Raw genomic sequence first — 18,918 nt, forward strand, 5'->3', positions numbered from 1 at the left:
CAGTTGTTCACATATAAAATTTAAATGTTATGCGATAACTCCCAAAAAAGTGTGTTTAATTATAGAAAAATGATCAGTGACATTCTTTAAAGTTACATACAGATTTTTCAGACTTTTGAACACATTTACCTTAAATTGATGGGGTCTACGCAGTTATGATGATGGAGAGTGTCACATGAATATTTCCTGATGATAAATGTAGGGGTGTAGTTAAAATCAGTCTCAGCCAATGGGCTAAAACATACACTGTTTTAGTAGTAACCAAAAATATGGGACACATTTTTTTTTTTTTTTTTTTTACATGAAGTGTTATTATTTCCAAAGAAAATATAAAATATATATTTTTTAAATTCACTTAAAAAAAAAATTTTTTTCAATTCTCCAAATTGAAAGTACCCAAAAAAAGATGATTTTATATATATATTAAGCTTACTGATATTTTAAATATCATTGTGGGTTTCAATAGATAATAAAATGATCTTAGTAACCATCTAAGATACTTAACTGCTTTTTAAATGTGCTTTTTTGGTTGTGGGACAGCAGTTTGTACCAATTCTGTAGAATGGCCCAAAAATTACAGCAAATGTCCAGCAGGGGGCAGGAAGGGACCACTTTTTCATTCCTCAATCCACATTTTACGGTCTCTCTTTTGTCATAATGCTATACAAACGCTACAGTCACAATATTGCCATTATTTTAATAAGCCAAAATGCCTTAAAATAGAGCAACTATATATATAATATAATAATGATCAAATCCACTGAACAAACATTTTTATGCCTGCAATATTTAGCATATACATAAGAATGCAATTCAGACAAACAGACTTAAGAGAATTTTTCTTTCGACCATTTTTTTCTACATTTTAAGCACATATGAATGCCTAAAGAATCAGATTTAGATTATAAAGCGTAAAGCATGAAGAGTTTAGAATCTCAGCAATGTTCTGTTCAATATAAATCATTTTCAGTGTATTTATAATTCTCAGAGTTTTCAAATAATATGAGTGAATAATATTATTTAAATTATATATAAATTATATATAAAATGACAACATGAATTTATTTAGCCGAATTATAGATTATATATCATTTAGTATTTATATTAAACTATAAAATTAGTCAGGGGGCATTAAGTCATTGAGTCAGCTGAAAAGATTGGAGGATACAGAAGTCAATTAATAATTCAAATCAGTTTGATATCAAAATCTATGTATATGACTGATGTATTTTACATGGATACTATCAAAGTGAATATCATTTTTTCATTTCACACCATTTTTAAGATATTCTAATTACCTGCGTTACTTATCGTCCCAGCAGCTTGGTGATCATCACAATCTGATTAAGAAATCACTCTAAAGACAGAACGGATTTGCCGCCAGATAAATGATCTTAACTCTGATAATCTTCATATCACAGATAAAGTCCAGTTCGTCCCTCAGTCGGGCCTCTAATGGCCACCATTAGTGACATTGTGGGATTAGAAAGTACTTTAGTGTTATTCAGGATTCAGTGAGAGTGCCTGAAGCCTGAGCTTTAATAAGTCTGAGACAAAGAAACAGCTTTACCGAGTCTTTCAATAAATGGCTAGGCCTAAATAAATGTTGGTTAAAACACGCTTTATGGCATAACAGAAGGTTTTAAACAACATTTCATTTATTAAACCATATCTTGAGCCATGTAGGGAAATGTAAAAGGCTAATATGCCTGACAGGATCACCGGGTGACAGAGATGTCAGGAAAGCGGATAGAGATACAGTATATTCCGTTGCCACGTAAGCCTAGCCTTATCACCCCAGATGTCAACTAATTAATTACGCAGACACTAAGTAAATTAAATTAGGATTGAATTAACAGTGTGTATCAATAATCTGTTGACAGGCCTTGATAATAAGGGCACAGAAAGGATCAACAACCCAGATGAAATAGAGAGAGTGTGCAACATCCTTTTGGACGCTTAATCAGGGCAAATCCTGATTGATTTCACAATTTACGGATTAGTCAGACAGAGACCTATATATTTTTATTCATTAGGTTTAACATGGTCATCCTAATGGCTAATATTTAATTATGTACAGTTGTAACATAATTACCAAGCTTTTCTTTATCCTGTTATGTGAGGATTTTTTAATTGTAAGGCATCCAAGACTGCTAATATGAGATAGAATGACTGTAATCCTTATTCATTCAGATATAGATAGATAGATAGATAGATAGATAGATAGATAGATAGATAGAAAATACATGAAAGATAAAGGATATTAATTCAGGAGAACTAGCCTCAGTGAGAGCACCTTATCTAGGGCTGCTTTCATGCTTTCTCCCATATGTCTGTTATGCCTCGCTCCTGCTGTTTAATCTGCCCAGATTGAGGCCTCTCAACTGTGTCGGATTACACTCAATGCCACACAACATAAAAACGATTGTTATTCTAGGCGCCACAGACCGAAGCACAGTATCTACCTTATTTTTCCCGTAAAAGCGGGCGCGGCCATTTGTAAACTTTATGTGCGAGGCTTCCGGTCTCATCCGCGTCCAGCTAAGTTTAGCTGTACAAAACTCGTTTTGCTGCTTGATATTGAAAACGGGCATGTCTTGTAATATTATTTTAATATATTATCTTATTTATGTACGCAGTGGTTTGTAGTGCAGTTTTACCTCGTACTGTAATTTATTATTCTTCTCGCGATTTCCCTACAATGGCTAGTGAACCGGAAGTTGCGCACATTTATTCATAGAAAACGGCTTACTTCCGTGTTGAAAAATAAGGCGGATAAAAATATGAATCATTAATTATAAAAATAAAACAAATATCGGAGTACATTTACAAGTAAATACTATTTCAGTAGTATTTTAACTTAATTCAATGCGTTACTTTCCTTTGTTAGTTAAATTTACTAGTAATTTCTACTAGTAATTTCTAAGTTTCTACATCAGTTTATTTCAGTGCATTGCAAAATGCATCTAAGAAAAAGATTTTAGCACAAGTCTGGATTTTAATTCGTTCTAAAAGCATTATTAGCATCATATATGATACCTCATATGATTTTCTCAAGTAGATTGATGCACTTGATGTAAAACAGGTTAGCATTGTTCATCTTTTTTTTTTAATAATTTGTATTGCATTTTACATGTTACGAAAAAAGCACATAATAAGACTACAGTACATTAATGTATAGTTCAAACAATACTGTAGCAGGCTATCTTAATTTACAATATATACAGCAATACACTCTATTACAACTTTTAACCACTGAGAGATTGAAGATGGGGTACTGTACAAAACTGAAAAGAAACGCACTTAAATTTTGTTCTTTCAAAGCTCTGGTATGTTCTTGACTTGTTACTTTCTGATGACAATTTTATTAATGTTGAAATGAGATCATAAATATCCAAATATATATGGTTATTGAGCAATTTTGCAAACAGCACTTAGGAGGCTGCCAACATGATAAACTGGGCCTTATTCATATGGCTGGAATTTTTGTAAGCCTATATTTGAGGAAAAAAAAGCTCTTAATCACTGGCATGATGGACTGATGCTGCTATTAAAATACCGGAAATTTCTAAATGCTTTTGACCTTGCTAAAGTGAAATAAAATGCAGAGGAACATTGAGAATCAATCAAAAGTCCAGTGTCGTCAGTGCAGAAAAAACAGCTCAGATATTTTCACACCAAGCCTATGTTTTCTGTCATTATGAAGGGAGGAATTACAGTGCATAATCTAAGAGCTCTTTTCCTCTTCTTTTGCGTCTGACTGTTCGCTGGACTTCTCCTCCGTCGCCGACGTCTCCATTTTGTGCTCTAGTCTGTCAGAGGAAACCGTTCCCAGCACTTTGGCACTGTGCTCCTGTGCTTTTGCCCTGAGAACAGCAATGCTGTTCTCCCTCAGTTCCTCTTTGGACATGGGCGACTCTGTCCTCCTTTCCTCAGGCTCGGCCTCATCCGGCTTGGGATTGGTCGGTTTCTGAGTGACATCTGACTTCTCATTTGGTTGGACCGCAGCAGTCTCCAAGGACTTCTTGTGCATCCCTGCAAAGAATGGTGGGTATTCGTGTTTAGAAAAGCAGCTGGTGGTAGGAAAACCATCTTGAACTGGAAATAGCAAGAGACAGATTTTAGATTTAGTAACAAAATATGACTAATCCGAGCCATGAGAGTCACGAATTGCATCAAAAATAAATGGTTAAATAAAGGATGAATAAATGTAAAATATACACTATTCTTTTTATAGTTTGTTATTATAATTTATGTAAGTAAATTCATTGTTATTTATCTATTTATTTACAGGTAGCCAATGAGAGGTGATAGTCAGATAATCATTTTACAAGTGTTAGTTAACTAGTTAACATGAACTAAGAATGAACAATACTTCTACAGCGTTTATTAGTCTTAGTTATGTTATTTTCAGCATTTACTAATGCATTATTAAAATCACAAGTTGTGTTTGTTAACATTATTAATGCACTGTGAACTAACATGAACAAACAATAAACGACTGTATTTTTATGAACTAACATTAACATTAATTAAGATTAATAAATAGTAATAAATGTATTGTTCATTTTTGTTCATATTATTTAGTGTTTACCTTATTGTAAAATAATACTGGCGTAATTTGTCAGCATTAAGTAATGTATTCACTAACATGAACAAAAAATGAATAATGCATTTATTACAGTATTTATTAACCTTTGTTAATGTTAATCAATAAAAATACAGTCGTTTATCGTTTGTTCATGTTAGTTTGCATGTTAGTTTGTTAACTAATATTAACAAACACAACTTGTGATTTTAATAATCAATGCTGAAATTAACAGCAACTAAGACTAATAAATGCTGTAGAAGTATTGTTCATTCTTAGTTCATGTTAACTAATGAACCTTACTGTAAAGTGTTACCATTATGCCTTATTGTAAAGTGTTATCATTATAATTTAATAATGTAAGTAAATGCATTGTTATTAATCTATTTATTTACAGGTAGCCAATGAGAGGCGATAGTTATAAAATGTTACTGGTTAAAAATTGACATATTTATTTATTTTTAATATTTTATTTTAACATAAAATGAGAAGTATATAATTAATTTATTTATTTAATTAAGCAATATAATTATATGACTACACTTTTTTTACTTTCTGTTTCTTATATTATTGTAATACAGCAAACTTTTGCTCTAAACAGCAGGAAAATCCTATGTAAAACATTTCCGTGAGATATCTAGTGCATAAAAATATAATACTTAAGTTATCAACTGAGAATGTGTAATCAAATTGCTTAATTTACAGCATGTTTACATACAAGCTTGTACTGGTTAGGCACTTTGGCAACTTGGAGACATGATGTAGATATACTACATCACTACTACTCATGTTCATTCATATAATTTGCTGAAATTGAGCACTGCTTGGTGACAAATGAAATACAGTATTTATAAGCAAGTATAAGCAATTCTCTAAATTATTAGAAGGGACAAGATTTAGTCTATATATGAAAATATTCTGGTCATTTAATTAAAAAAATATATAATTTATAAAAATGTATAAAAATTGTATCTTTAGTTATGACCATGATGATGAATGAAGGTCCATTTGTTCTTTAAATTAGTAAATAAAATAATAATAATAATTATTATTATTATTATTGTTATTGAAATAAATTATCATTATGATACAAACAATTAGTTTTCATATGTTCTGTCATACCTAGAAGCCAGGGAGCACAGGAGTCCATGATGCCATCTTTAGCAGACTTCAGTATGGACTCAGGCAGAGGGATGGAGTGACGCACCATGGCACCGTAGAGCCCGTATTCGGCCATCACGCTGCTACGACCCCAACACTTCTCCCGCTTTCTCCACTTGGCCCTCCGATTTTGGAACCACACCTGTCCACAATCAAATGTGATTTGCATGTTGGTAAATATGCAAATATGGTCTTCTTGGGATGTATTTGGCATAGTGACAAGGTGACGTTGTCAAACATTAGTGTTAGTGTAATGGAAAAAAGATAATCATACAGATTTGAAACAACATGAAGGTGAGTAAATAATGGCATAATTTTAAGTTCTGGATGAAGTAACTCTCTTAATTACTCTGTAAAAGCTAATCAAACTTGTAAACATAGAATAACAAATATGTAATTTACATATTTCAGTGTGTGCCAATGAAAAGCTACTCAGTTTTATGCTTAACCAGTGACATCTCTCAACTGGCTAATGTCATATGTGGTCCTCCCGTCGTATTATCGAGCGAACAGTTTACGCAGGCAGACACCATAGCGTCGATTTCAGCTAAACGACGCGACGCCCGCGGTTGAGTTCTGTCATGACGCACCGCGGTTGCTCTCTTCTCCTCTCAGCGCTTAACCAGCACTTGCCCTTCACTAATTCTAGCTGCTAGCAGAGCTGACGGATGAGAGGAGGAGGGGCTCCCGGGTCCAGAGAGGCCAGACATTGGATAAGAAATTATCAAAACCATTTTCCAATCTTTTCTGGTAATGCCGATGATGATAGCCCTCATTTCATGCAAGATACTTTTTGAGGAGAAATTGGTTATCGGGCGCTCAAAAGAAAGCGGGTGGAGACAGCGATGAGAGACGACCCCAAGGGCACGCACAAGCTGATTGAAAAATAAGTTAATTTCGAGCCCAATCGATGGTGGACAGGCGGGCAAATATCACGGGAAATTAAACGAGCAGGACCCGAGAGAGCAGCGCCATTGACCCGTGCTAATAAATTCAATGTAGTTATTTCATTTGAACTCCCCACATCTCGCCACATCCCTTCCGCTGGAACACGGCGAGCTTTTCTCATTTAACTAATTACACTCGATGAGAAAATTAGATGTTAATTTTACTTTGGATTGAAATAGAATTATTTATTTATTTCCTTATTATTTATTCACCGAGAGCCACCGTAATGAGAAGGAAATTAAAAGGCGTGCCAGCAGATGGATGGTTCAGGTCACACAGTAATCTTCTTCCGCCTTGATTGCTTGATTAGGTCGTTAGCGCCTTTCTCTCTCTCTCTCACTCTCACTCACACACACACACACACACACACACACACAGAGAACAAATTGTTTCACATCCAACTGAGGCTGATGAGATATTATCTGTCCAAGTGGGATGCTGCACTTGATCGATATAGTCAGTGTGTGAACTGTACAATGACTTTTAGGGTGGTCGACTATTTTAAAAGAATTTTGGCATTTTTTTACAAGGATTAAACATCTTCCAAATGATTACATTAAACATAGGTAATTTCAAGGCAGCATTTCTGCGCCCATTTGTAATTTGGCACAATTATACCTATCTGATACATCTTTATTTGCGTTATTTGGGATGTGTACATTTATAATCAAGTGATATTCTAATATTTGTCATGCTTTATCGACTGAACTCACGAAAATACTCGCTTTGACAAACTTGGTTAACTTACGTTATTCTTGGAACGTTTAAAAACCATTTGGAAACATATTCTTACATATGAAAATAAATATTAACTTATCTAAAAATGCATAATTAGCAACTGAGACTCCCAAAATTCGCACCAATGATATTCACCTTCTGCATTTGACATCAAGAAATTAACGATTAAGCCTTAAACCACAAATCACTAGCCGATTAAATTAATCCACCACAACACAGGGTCAGTGCAAACGGAAATGATACTTAACCATTTTCTTCATTTGCACAATGTTCAGATCACCACACTGAACCCTGAGGACCTATAGGCGCCCTTTCTAGAAGGTCAGTTCTCTGAGGAACCAAACAAGTTCTGGCACGGAGTCTAACCACTGATTCATAGAGGAAAGGTTATTGTGGGACAAAGTTCCCTGAATAGTCCACACATCTGAGCATACCTGAGGAAGTTAGAGGTTCTCCGAAGGCATCTGAGAAACCTCAATTTGTGCCTTATATTTACAGTGTGTAACACAATAAGAGAGAAATGAGGTCCGATTTGGCATAGTTTTTTCCCTTGTTAAATTACAATCCAAAATGGAATTATTTTATTGCATTTTATATTATATTAGTCCTGTACGATTTTCTTGTTCTTAGTCTTAATTTTCAGTTGTAAATAATTAAAAACATGCTGATAACAGGAAATACACACACACACACACAAAAGAAACAGACGTAATTCGAGGAATTTTACAGGAAAGTCTTAATGTAAACCCAAAATAAAATAAAGACCAAAAATATTTTAACTTTATTTTGTACAGTAATAACAACAAATGAAATAGCCTGTAACAGAAAAAGGATACAAGCGCATACTACAGAATTAGTTTTGGCTTAAAAAAAAAAAAAAAAAAGATTGGTCGGAGAGAGCACTTTTTATTTTCTCGTTTAAATCGAAAGGCGAGTCTAAATACTTGAATGTTCGTTCCCTACCTGTATTCTGTCCTCGGGCAGCTCGGTTTTCATGGCCAGCATTTCTCTGGCGTACACATCCGGATAATGAGCTTCGTTAAATGCCTTTTCCAGTTCTTCCAGCTGGTAAGATGTAAATATTGTTCTACAAAAGAACAACATTTATTTGTCTTAGGAAACCAATATTGAAAACATCACGCATAAAATGTATTTCAATAACTACTCAAATCGAATGGTCCACCCGCAAATGTTTTCTTTTAGATTTTAAAATGTAAAAACAATTGTGTATTATTTCATTGCATTATATTACTTTGTAGAACTGAGAATTTAAGATGCTAAAAATCATGAATGTATTAATATACTGTATTAGTATAACGTATTTTACATTTTATTTAAACAAATCTTTCCTGTACAAAAGTAGCTAAGTGCCTCCAAAAATATAACAATCTAAAAACACAAATTACAACGACAATTATTGCTATTATTATTATAAAGAAATGTTTTTTTTCCTCACTGCATTTAACCCTAAGAACCATTAATTAACTCATTACGAAAAAAAAAATATCCATAATTAGCTCTTTAAAAAACGGACAGGGATCTTGGGCATCCTAGGCGCAGTTCGTTTGTTTCTCAAATGTTATTTTCCAGTTGATTTCAAACTGGCCATGATTGCCAAACCATCGAGGCAAACGTTTTAGAGAACGAGAATAATTTAACACGTTCCTTTTGAGGTTTCGGATATTTAATAAAATATTTCTACAAATTACTGTCGTTTTTACTGTCATTTTATATTCGTTTTAATAGCATTAAACGTACCTGTGTCGTCTCTTTTTTCTCTTCTTGCTCTGGCTCAGTGAAGACTTTGATAATTTCCTTTCACTTGAAGAGACATCCTCTGAATCTGTAACATCGGGGGAAACGTTATTCAAAATGGCTGAGACATTTTTATTTTTCAAATGTGAAATATTTTTCGTTTTGCAATAGTTATAGCCATTTTAAAAGCAAATTTGACGATGAATAATCACGTAGGATTTGAAAGAAAAGTGTAACAATGAATCATAAATAATACAATTTAAATAAAACGGGCAACAGGTTGGAGGCTTTTTTTGGGGGACATTTCAATCTTGATAATATTTATACGAATAGAAACAGAATAGCATAAAATGTAGATTATTATTTAGGCCTTCTCCCCCTCCGTTAACAAATACTACAGTGCACAAGGACAAACCCCGAGCGGGCCTTGAACGTGAATGTCGCAGGCCTGTATACCTGAGCTGGCGGACTGGTTCGTTTCCAGCGGTCCCACTGTCCTGTTGAGCGGCTGTAGATGGACGTTCTGCGCGTCTGACAGCACCTCAAGAAACGCGGGCTGGCTGTAGAACGACGGAATACCTCCAGGGCCAATTAATCCCATCCCGACCCCAACACCAACACCAGCCGGACCGAGCATCGACCTGCTGGCTAGAAGGTGCGCCCCGGCAGGGAACGAGTCCAGCGTGCTCCGCGGAGCCGAGGACGGCTCTTTATTTAGTCCCAGGATCTCCTGGATGCCGAAGCCCGTGCATTTGGGCGGATGTGTGGTGCTGCTCTTTGACAGATGTGGATTGTTATTTCCCCCGTTCTCAGCGGCACACGCTGATTTTGATTTGTTCAAACTTTCCGACAAAACAGCCCCATCCTTTCCTGTCATGGTGCCTCTGAGACTATTCCCTTCTTCGCATACGAGTCGGTCCCTTGTGCACAGGCATCCACGGCGCAATACGCATGATCCCTCTAGAAATTCTCCTTTTATCCAACAGGTCCATCCCAACAAGGGTCAAAACTCAACAGCCAATCAGCGGCGAGTAAGTGCTTTAGAATTCCAGAGGATACAGGATGCTGCCCTGCCTGTTTATCATGTATCATGTCATTTCATTCACATCACATTTTGCTTGCAATTATGTGTCAATCAGACATTTAACCAAAATTAGCAAATAAAATGAGATCACAATTTAAGTAATAATAATCTTTGATACTAAAATGTTTTCTGTTTTTAGGCTTCGTGATAGGTCTATTATATACAAATAAAGAGATTCACAGGAAATTAATTACAATTACTGCGAGGTAGCATTGCCTAAAACTAATCAAAATGTATAAAATTATACCATCACTAAACAAACAAAACTAAGCCAAGCTGACAAAGTACTTATTTTATAAATAATCTGTCTTATAAAACTAATAAATAATTCAATCATAAGATCGAATGTTTGTAACTAGATTGCAGCTAGTTTAAAGAATTCCTGTTGTGTATTGAAGAATTCATACTTCTTGTAAATCGCTATAAATTCATTTTTACCAAAGCTAAAACCCTTTTTAGGCTTAAAATAAACGGCTTCAGTCATAGGCTCTAAATAATGGAGAAGATAAATGGGTCAATCAAATTAAGATGTGTGAGATTAGTAACAAGAAAATACGTGTCACGTCCTTAGACTATATATTTGCAAATTAATTTGATAATGTTTATGAGCGGTATTCCATCTAAACAAAACGCATTTTTCATTAAATAAATAAATAAAAACAATTTTTACAATTTTAAGACGAAATTGCTTTACTGTTTAAGTTACAGTAATAAAATATTATGGAAAACTACTTGCAACATTCCATTTTCAAGAATTTCAGCTTTTTCATGAGACATTTCGTTTTTTTATTATTCAAATTTTTTAAAAAAATCTCTGGGGACCAGTTTCCTGTTTTTTTTCGTTCAATAAATAAATAAATAAAATAAAGATAAAAAAATAAGATTAATAATAATAATTCAGAAAACGAAAAAACTGGTTATATTTAGGTCATATCACACCGTAAAATTATTAAAAGAAATTCTGATAAATCAGCTTAACATAACGCATGTATAGCATGACCTGGTTAAATTTTAATATTAAATTGATATTTAATTAATCTTGGTCAACTGAAAGCAGAGGGCTAACAGGAAAAGCTGGTGCCCAAAATTATTAGTTCACAATAATACATGCTCATGAGAGTTTATCATATATAATTTTAAAGGGTAAAGGTTATTTAAGAGGGAAAGTCCAGGTAAATTTGTATGTTTTCCTTTTTTTTTTTTATTATTCTATACACTTTCATCAGAACTGTTGCATATTGAGCTGTACCCATTTGAACAGACTGCAAAATATAGCTTATTCTAATTACATCCAAGTTTCTTTAATACACCGAGGTCTAATCAGCTATTACTAAATTACAGTGGGATTTTGATTCGTTTCGCAGATAATTTGTGGCACAATTTGGACATCTGGACAGATAATTACTGGGAGATAATTTATGGAAATGAGCAGCGAGCCGTTGATGGAGACAGAGATAACACCAATCTTATCAAAGTGCCATGTGCTGATGCATAAATAAACGTCATGATTCATACGACACCGGCAGAACGTCAGACGCGTGGCGTCAGACCCCGAGCGTGCGCTCCCGCGAGACAGCGTCCGATCTGTAGCATTTCCGGCTAATTAATAGCTACACCCAACACTTGGACATATTTTTATCAGGCTGAAGTGGGCTGATAATAACCATACCTCAAATTTTACTAATAAAGGTGCACTAATCCTGTTTAAAACACAGAAAAACCATGTGATTTGTGGCCTTATGGGACATTATTCAATTACCCACCCATGCTAATTCTTTGTTGGCCTGGCTCCATGGCAATTACATGAGATGATCATCAAAACTGGCAGTGGCACAAAAGTAAAGTTTAATCACATATAGGAATATAGCAAACGAGTGATCTGCAAATTTAGACAACAAATGCATAAGCAGTGCAAGAGAATAAAACTTCATGCAAGAGTTTCAAAGCATTAAACCCCGCGCCGCTGAGCAAAATATTACAGCTGCAATTACACAAGCACCAGTTGAAACTAATTAGAAGCCATTAAGTGGAAATTTCATTAAGGGTAATGAAGAAATCAATGTTATCAAGATATGCTAATGACACATCACCCCGTCTAGATAAACCCATCTATTCACAAGGCTTGCGCTCTGTCAAAGCAGCCTGTCAATTACAAACTGCTTCCTGCCCTCTCGTAGCCACCGCTTCAGCTGTAATCTGTGCCGGGCTTTGTTGTTTATTGTGAGAGGGGAAAAAAACCCCACTCTCCCTCCATGGCTTTTAATAATCCATCTACATATGAAAATGACTGCATCCTGATTTACATGCATAAGAGGACAAACTAATAAGGCTGTAGATTAAGGAAAGATTTAGTTCAGTCATTCGTGTAGATTGGGTGGCCTATCAAAGACTGGAAGATCTGATGGTGGCAGATTAAAAGGCAAACAGCTGTTGCAAAATTTGTTTCCCCCCTCCTCTCTGAATATTCGGTCCCCCGTGGGCCTATTGCCTACTTATTTTAAGTGAAATCCGCCATACAACACAAAGTAAGCAGTTGAGATACTGAAAAAGCGATTGCGTTAGTCAAACAGATGGATGGCAAATTACACCGCTGCCTTGACCTCTGCGAAAAATATGGGACACAACCCTTGTGTACTTTTTCAAAGCTGCTAAAATGAGAGTTTGTCCAAACTTATAACAATTACAGCATAACGTGATGAATACAAATAAAGAGCTCTCTTATACTGAAATGCTTGACGGCTATTTGTCTTTATGCAGAACTTTTGCTGCCGGAAGGTCACCGCAAGGTAATGAGCTTTGGGATGGGGCTGTATTATAGGGACATTGTATTGCATTAGTCCGGCCCCTACACAGATTGCTGGTGCTTGATCTTCTCATGCCAAGCAATCTAAATGAAGAATCGCTTGTGCTCTTCTGGTCATAATTCTGTATTTGCAATGTATTGGAAGTGATGAATTGTTTTTAATGTTGCATTTTGTTTTTTGTACACCAAGCACACACGCTGTCTGCAGCATAGAGGAGTGTCTCCCAACTAAACCCCCAAGCCCCACTCATGTTCCCCTTCATCCAGAACCTCTGATATTAGACCGCATATTGTTTATTGTTAACCTTTATAACAATCATTCATTTTCAAACTGAAAACAATCGATACTGTGCCTGAAAAGACTTTTCAAATTGCTTCCTCTCTTATTTAATGACATATTTGGGTTTGTTTTACGTTTTCATGGGGCAGTTATATTGAAACATTTTTGAACAAACCTAACAAGAAATATATTACTAAAAAGTACTGTTCAAAACTTTTGTGTAGGTAAAATGTTCAAGAAATCAATACTTTTATTCAGTGAAGACGCATTAAACTGAACAAAAGTGACAGTAAAGACATTTATAATGTCTTTTGAACTCTCTATTCATCAAATAATCCTGAAAAAATATATACGTTTCCATACAAATTCTTACAGCCATATTCGTGTCCGATTTTTGCTAAATTGATTTGAGTTTCCCAATTCGTATGAATTTGTACCAGTGACCTACCCTTAACCCTACCCGTCTACCGAGTCTAGACAAATTGTAAAAAATCATATGAGTAAGGTTGCACAAATTCATACAAGTTAGCCACCTTGTAAAATACGAGCTCAGTCGTATGAATTAGTATGGTTTCTGCTAAATCGTATGTATTTTGCTAGTTACCCAATTCGTATGAATTTGTATACCCCTAACCCCGCCCCTAAACCTACCCGCCACTAGGTTCACTTTTCATACAAATTTGTATGACCATACTCATATGCATGCATCCGATGTTTGCTACGTCGATTTTTGCTAAATCATATGTATTTTACGCATTCCCCAATTCGTATGAATTCGTACAAATAACCTACCCCTGACCCCGCCCCTAAACCTACCCGTCACTGGAGTCTAGACAAACTGTACAAAATTGTATGAGTGAGGTCATACAAATTCGTACAATTTAGCCAACTAATAAAATATGACCTCACTCATATGAATGCGTATGATTTTTGCTAAATCGTACGTATTTTATGAATGCGTATGAATTTGTAAGAATGACCTACCCCTAACCCCGCCCCTAAACCTACCCGTCACTGGAGTCAATTTCCAAACAAATTTGTATGACCGTACTCATATGAATGCATCAGATTTTTGCTACGTCGTTTTCTGCTAAATCATACATATTTTATACGTTCCCCAATTCGTATGAATGAGTACAAATGACCTACCCCTGACCCCGCCCCTAAACCTACCTGTCACTGGAGTCTAGACAAATCATACAATATTGTACGAGTGAGGTCGTACAAATTAGCCACCTCTTAAAATACGACCTCACTCCTATGAATGCGTATGATTTTTGCTAAATCGTACGTATTTTACGAATTTGTATGAACTCATACGAATGACCTACCCCTAGCCCCTATACCTACCCGTCACTGGGGTTTAGACAAAATCGTAAGTGAGGTCATATGAATTTGTACAAATAAATAACCTCACTCATACGAATGCGTATGATTTTTGCTAAATTGTATGTATTTTATAAGTTCCCCAATTTGAATAAATTTGTACAAATTACCTACCCCTAACCCTAAACCTACCTGTCACTAGGGTCTAAACAAATGTACAAAATTGTACGAGTGAGGTCATACAAATTCGTACAAATTAGCCACCTTGTAAAATATGACCTCACTTGTGATTTTTGCTAAATCGTACATATTTTACAAGTTTCCCAGTTTGTATAAATTTTATGAATTACCTACCCCTAACCCCACCATTAAACCTACCCGTCACTGGGGTCTAGACAAATCATACAAAATTATCCATGGTCGTATAAATTCGTACAAATAAGCCACTATTTTGGATTGGCATAAGAGACTTTCAAACTTTCAAATACATAAAAAAAATCTTACCAACCTCAAACTTTTGAACGATAATATAGGTTTAAAGGAATATTCCAGGTTAAGATGAAAAAGTCAAGTCACTTAACCTTTTCTATAACCTTTTAAGTTTGTATTTTGTTCCTAAAGCAACAGTAAAAATGACAAAACTTTAAAAAAAAACTCAAAAAAATGCCACAAACGCCATCCACTAAGCTTAATTTGTATTGGACTTGTATTCCTTTAACAAAGCAAAATCAAAATATAACTTATTTTGCAAAGTAAAAAAAAAATTGTCTAGATTAAACACCTAAAGTTTCTGCTAAGGCTACTGAGAAACTCCTTTCCCTGAGACTAAGGATTTTCAGCACGGATACTGAAGACAGCAGTCTGATAATGGCAAACACCTTGTGCTGAGTAGGTGGAAAAAATGGAAACTGTAGAGTTTTTTCCCCTCGTGAACCGCCAAAGGCGCGATGACCCCCTGATGAGGAGAGAGTTTGCTAGCTCCAGTTTTCTCATACAGCTCCCACAATAGCGTGTTTGGAAGCTGCCTGCCGGCATTGCTTAATTAGGCGAGGAGTTGATTAATTTGCACTAATTGACAGCTAATTAAAGGCCTGAGGGCACATCGGATTGACGTTTGTTAGGGCAGCAAGGCCCGTCGAGGTCAGGGCGACAGGTTGTTTATGGCTGTGCTGGTGTTTCTGGAGACAGACCCTCTGTGGGGAATGACCCTCATCTTAAGGAGGATGTCTGGACAGGACCTATTTGACAGGCCGCGACTACTGGCGGGTGCCATTATGTGAACCGCGGCTTCCGTGATGTCAGTTTACCGAGCGGTCCGCTCACAACAGACACTGCACATCACTACTGTCACAATGTATGAGGGCAACAAAGTGTAACAGACGCAATTGTACAGAACCAACAAGTGCAAAGTCCTGTCAAACTTCATGAAGTCTACGAAGTAGACTATTAATAGATCAACAACAGGACAGAGAACATATACCCTCATTCAGCTAGTATGTGAGACTACTTGCCAAAAAGTTAAAAAAGTTAAAAGCTCACTTCAATTATTACAGCCAAACCTAAATGCATTTTGTTACTCAAAATTTGGTAAGAGTTTATTTTGGTGACCTTGTTACGGTGTAACAAGTCTACTTATAATAATAACAATCATAAATTAAGCATAATTGACCCTTTTCAAAGACCCACCCCCCCCTTAGTTTATTTTTGCTATGTCTGAAAAGCCATGCCGCTGTCATACCGTACATCATGCTCTCACACAGTGAAAAATACATTGTGAAGCAAAGAGGCAGCTTTCAAATGTGGCATTTTTTGAGAAATTCAAACAATAAATACAGTTTTGTGGCTCTTCACTGTGTGGTGACACATAAATCATGAATTATGCATGAAAGAACATCAGTTTATCTCAGGTATTTTATTTCAACCACAGAAAGAAATCAGTGCACACCATTTTTCAAGTTTAAGTCGATGTTAATCTACCAACATTAATCTACTCTCCTGTCTGATGTCTGTCAGACAAAATGGTGGATTCAGCATTATGATTGGTCAGATCGCCTGTCAATCAAACTCCATGTGAAAGGTCAATTCCATGCAATTAACCATAACCTAAAACCTAACCCTAGGTACATGTTGTTAATATTACTTAAAGTTGTTTGCTCATAAGTTCACTGCTGTTCATTTTTTTTTCCAGCATTGTAGCTGATTTGCGGACTGAACTTCAAAAATTCTCCGTATTTTTTTTTTTAGATTTCCTATATATGGTGGCCACAAAACGTTTTGTTTCCAATGTATGGAAGTCAATTTCCGCCACTGAATAAAAAATTAAAATGACTTTTTTTTTCTCAAAATTGGATGATACAAATGTGCAATTCTGACCCTTTTCAGGATTGTGAGATAAACTCACAATTGCAAGAAATAAGGCAGAATTGTAAGATAAAAACACAATTCTGACTTTTTTCTTGCAACTGAAATAGAATTATGAGTTATACAGTCAGAAATGCGATATACACTCGCAATTGCGAGTTATAGTCTCACAATTCAGATTTTTTTTCCTCAGAATTGAGAAATAAAGTCAGAATAAAAATAAATAAAAACTCGCAATTCTGACTTTTTCTTGCTATTCTCACTTTATTCTCAGAATTGTGAGATATAAACTCACAATTGCAAGAAGTAAAGTCAATTCTGACTTTTTTCTCGCTATTGCGAGTTTTTATCTCGCAATTCTGACTTTTTTCTCAGAATTTTAGACAAACTTGCAATTGCAAGATAAAAACTGACAATACTGACTTTTCTCGCAACTGCGTTTTGTATTTCGCAATTCTGACTTTTTCTTGCTATTCTCACTTTGTTCTCAGAATTGTGAGATATAAATTTGCAATTGCGAGAAATAAAGTCAGAATTGTGGGATCAAAAAAAATTCACAGTTCAGATTTTTTTCTCACAGTTTTGACTTTTTTCTCAGAATTGTAAGATATAAACTCGCAATTGTGAATATTAAAGTTAGAGTTGCATGATAAACTCACAATTGCGAGATATAAAGTCCAATTCTGAGGGGGAAAAAAGACTGATATGTTCTCAGAATTGTGAGAATTGTGAATCACAATTCTGACTTAACTCGCAATTGCGTGTTATAAAGTCAGAATTGTAAGATATAAACGTGATTCTGAGAAAAAAATCATAATTGCGAAATACAACTCGCAATTCTGAGAAAAAAGAATTCTGAGTATATACCAATTCTGACTTTATAACTCGCAATTGCGAGTATATATAATGCAATTCTGAAAAAAAAAAGTCTGATTTGAGTTTATATCAATGCAATTCTGAAAAAAAAAATCTGAATTGCAAGAAGTAAACTCGGGCTTCCATACCAATGCGTTTTGAACCCTCTGAGTAAGTTAATCATTAAAAAATCAAAACGTAAACATTTCTGGTCATAGGTGGTTGAAAAGCACCACAGGGTTGAACTCGCAACAAAAAAGCTTGTTTAGACAGTTAAAAAAAATGAGGGGCAAATCTGGGTCCTCCAGAGTGGGATCAGACACCAGCAGTAGCTTTGCAGGGTTTAACTCAGCGGCTTCCTTGTTCCATGTGAATCAGAAAGACAATTAGGGGCTTATTAGGCACCGGGGGGAGAGAGGCGTACCTCTAAGAATTGGTGGGAGCAGGAGCGAACACTCGCCAACCGCAGCCGAAGCCTCTACGACATCTCCAGCCGAGAACAGTCCTGGCCACTGTCTCACCTAATTACGCTCGCCAGAGCGTTCTTTGTTTGCCGTTCAGCATGCCTGTCTGATTCCCTTTTCTCCCGGACCGTTTGCGCCAATGTCCCTGGAAGTGTGCTAATTAGAGAAGAAATGGCCCTAGTAATTATGTCAACTCTTGTTAACGGGGATGACAATGAGCAATATTATTTTTACGCAATGTTTTGTGCTGGAGGCCTTCAAAACTTCCAATTCCCATTAAATAGAAAAAATGGCCTTGCACTGGTGTGGAAGCACTCTCATGTCAAAGCCTTTTACATGTCCGGAGCAAAAGAGGGACGTTAATGGAGCAGTCGACGGAGTGGCACAGGCATGAAGTTATTGCCCTAATTAAAAGTTTGAATGCTACTTCATGAACTCCCTCATTGTTTCATGGAAGCTAGTTTTAGGAAACGTCACTGGATAGCCAATATGAAGCAAAGCTAAACTAGCTGATACCAAAAGCGTCTGTAAAATGTTGGAAAAAAGATCTAGGAG

General features: G+C 35.7%; 1 protein-coding gene across 3 annotated transcripts; it reads right to left on the reverse strand.

Annotated features, from left to right (window-relative positions):
* Positions 1-3,108: 3,108 nt before the first annotated feature.
* On the reverse strand, positions 3,109-18,805 carry vsx2 (visual system homeobox 2). 3 transcript variants are annotated; one of them, XM_051133527.1, is made up of 7 exons: positions 18,324-18,805; positions 12,038-12,095; positions 9,647-10,264; positions 9,194-9,278; positions 8,399-8,522; positions 5,711-5,891; positions 3,109-4,098 (listed from the first exon to the last, which is right to left on the reverse strand). In XM_051133527.1, the coding sequence occupies exons 3-7, from the start codon at positions 10,065-10,067 to the stop codon at positions 3,728-3,730; spliced, it is 1,182 nt and encodes a 393-aa protein (XP_050989484.1). In that variant the 5' UTR covers positions 10,068-10,264; positions 12,038-12,095; positions 18,324-18,805; the 3' UTR covers positions 3,109-3,727. The 3 variants fall into 3 exon arrangements, with proteins under 3 accessions (XP_050989484.1, XP_050989486.1, XP_050989483.1); XM_051133529.1 differs by lacking the exons at positions 12,038-12,095; positions 18,324-18,805 and having other exon boundaries at positions 3,109-4,035; positions 9,647-10,924; XM_051133526.1 differs by lacking the exons at positions 12,038-12,095; positions 18,324-18,805 and having other exon boundaries at positions 9,647-10,924.
* Between the last annotated feature and the right edge of the window lie 113 nt (positions 18,806-18,918).

The sequence above is a fragment of the Labeo rohita genome, chromosome 17 (genome assembly GCF_022985175.1).
Source record: "Labeo rohita strain BAU-BD-2019 chromosome 17, IGBB_LRoh.1.0, whole genome shotgun sequence".
NCBI classification, from domain to species: domain Eukaryota; kingdom Metazoa; phylum Chordata; class Actinopteri; order Cypriniformes; family Cyprinidae; genus Labeo; species Labeo rohita.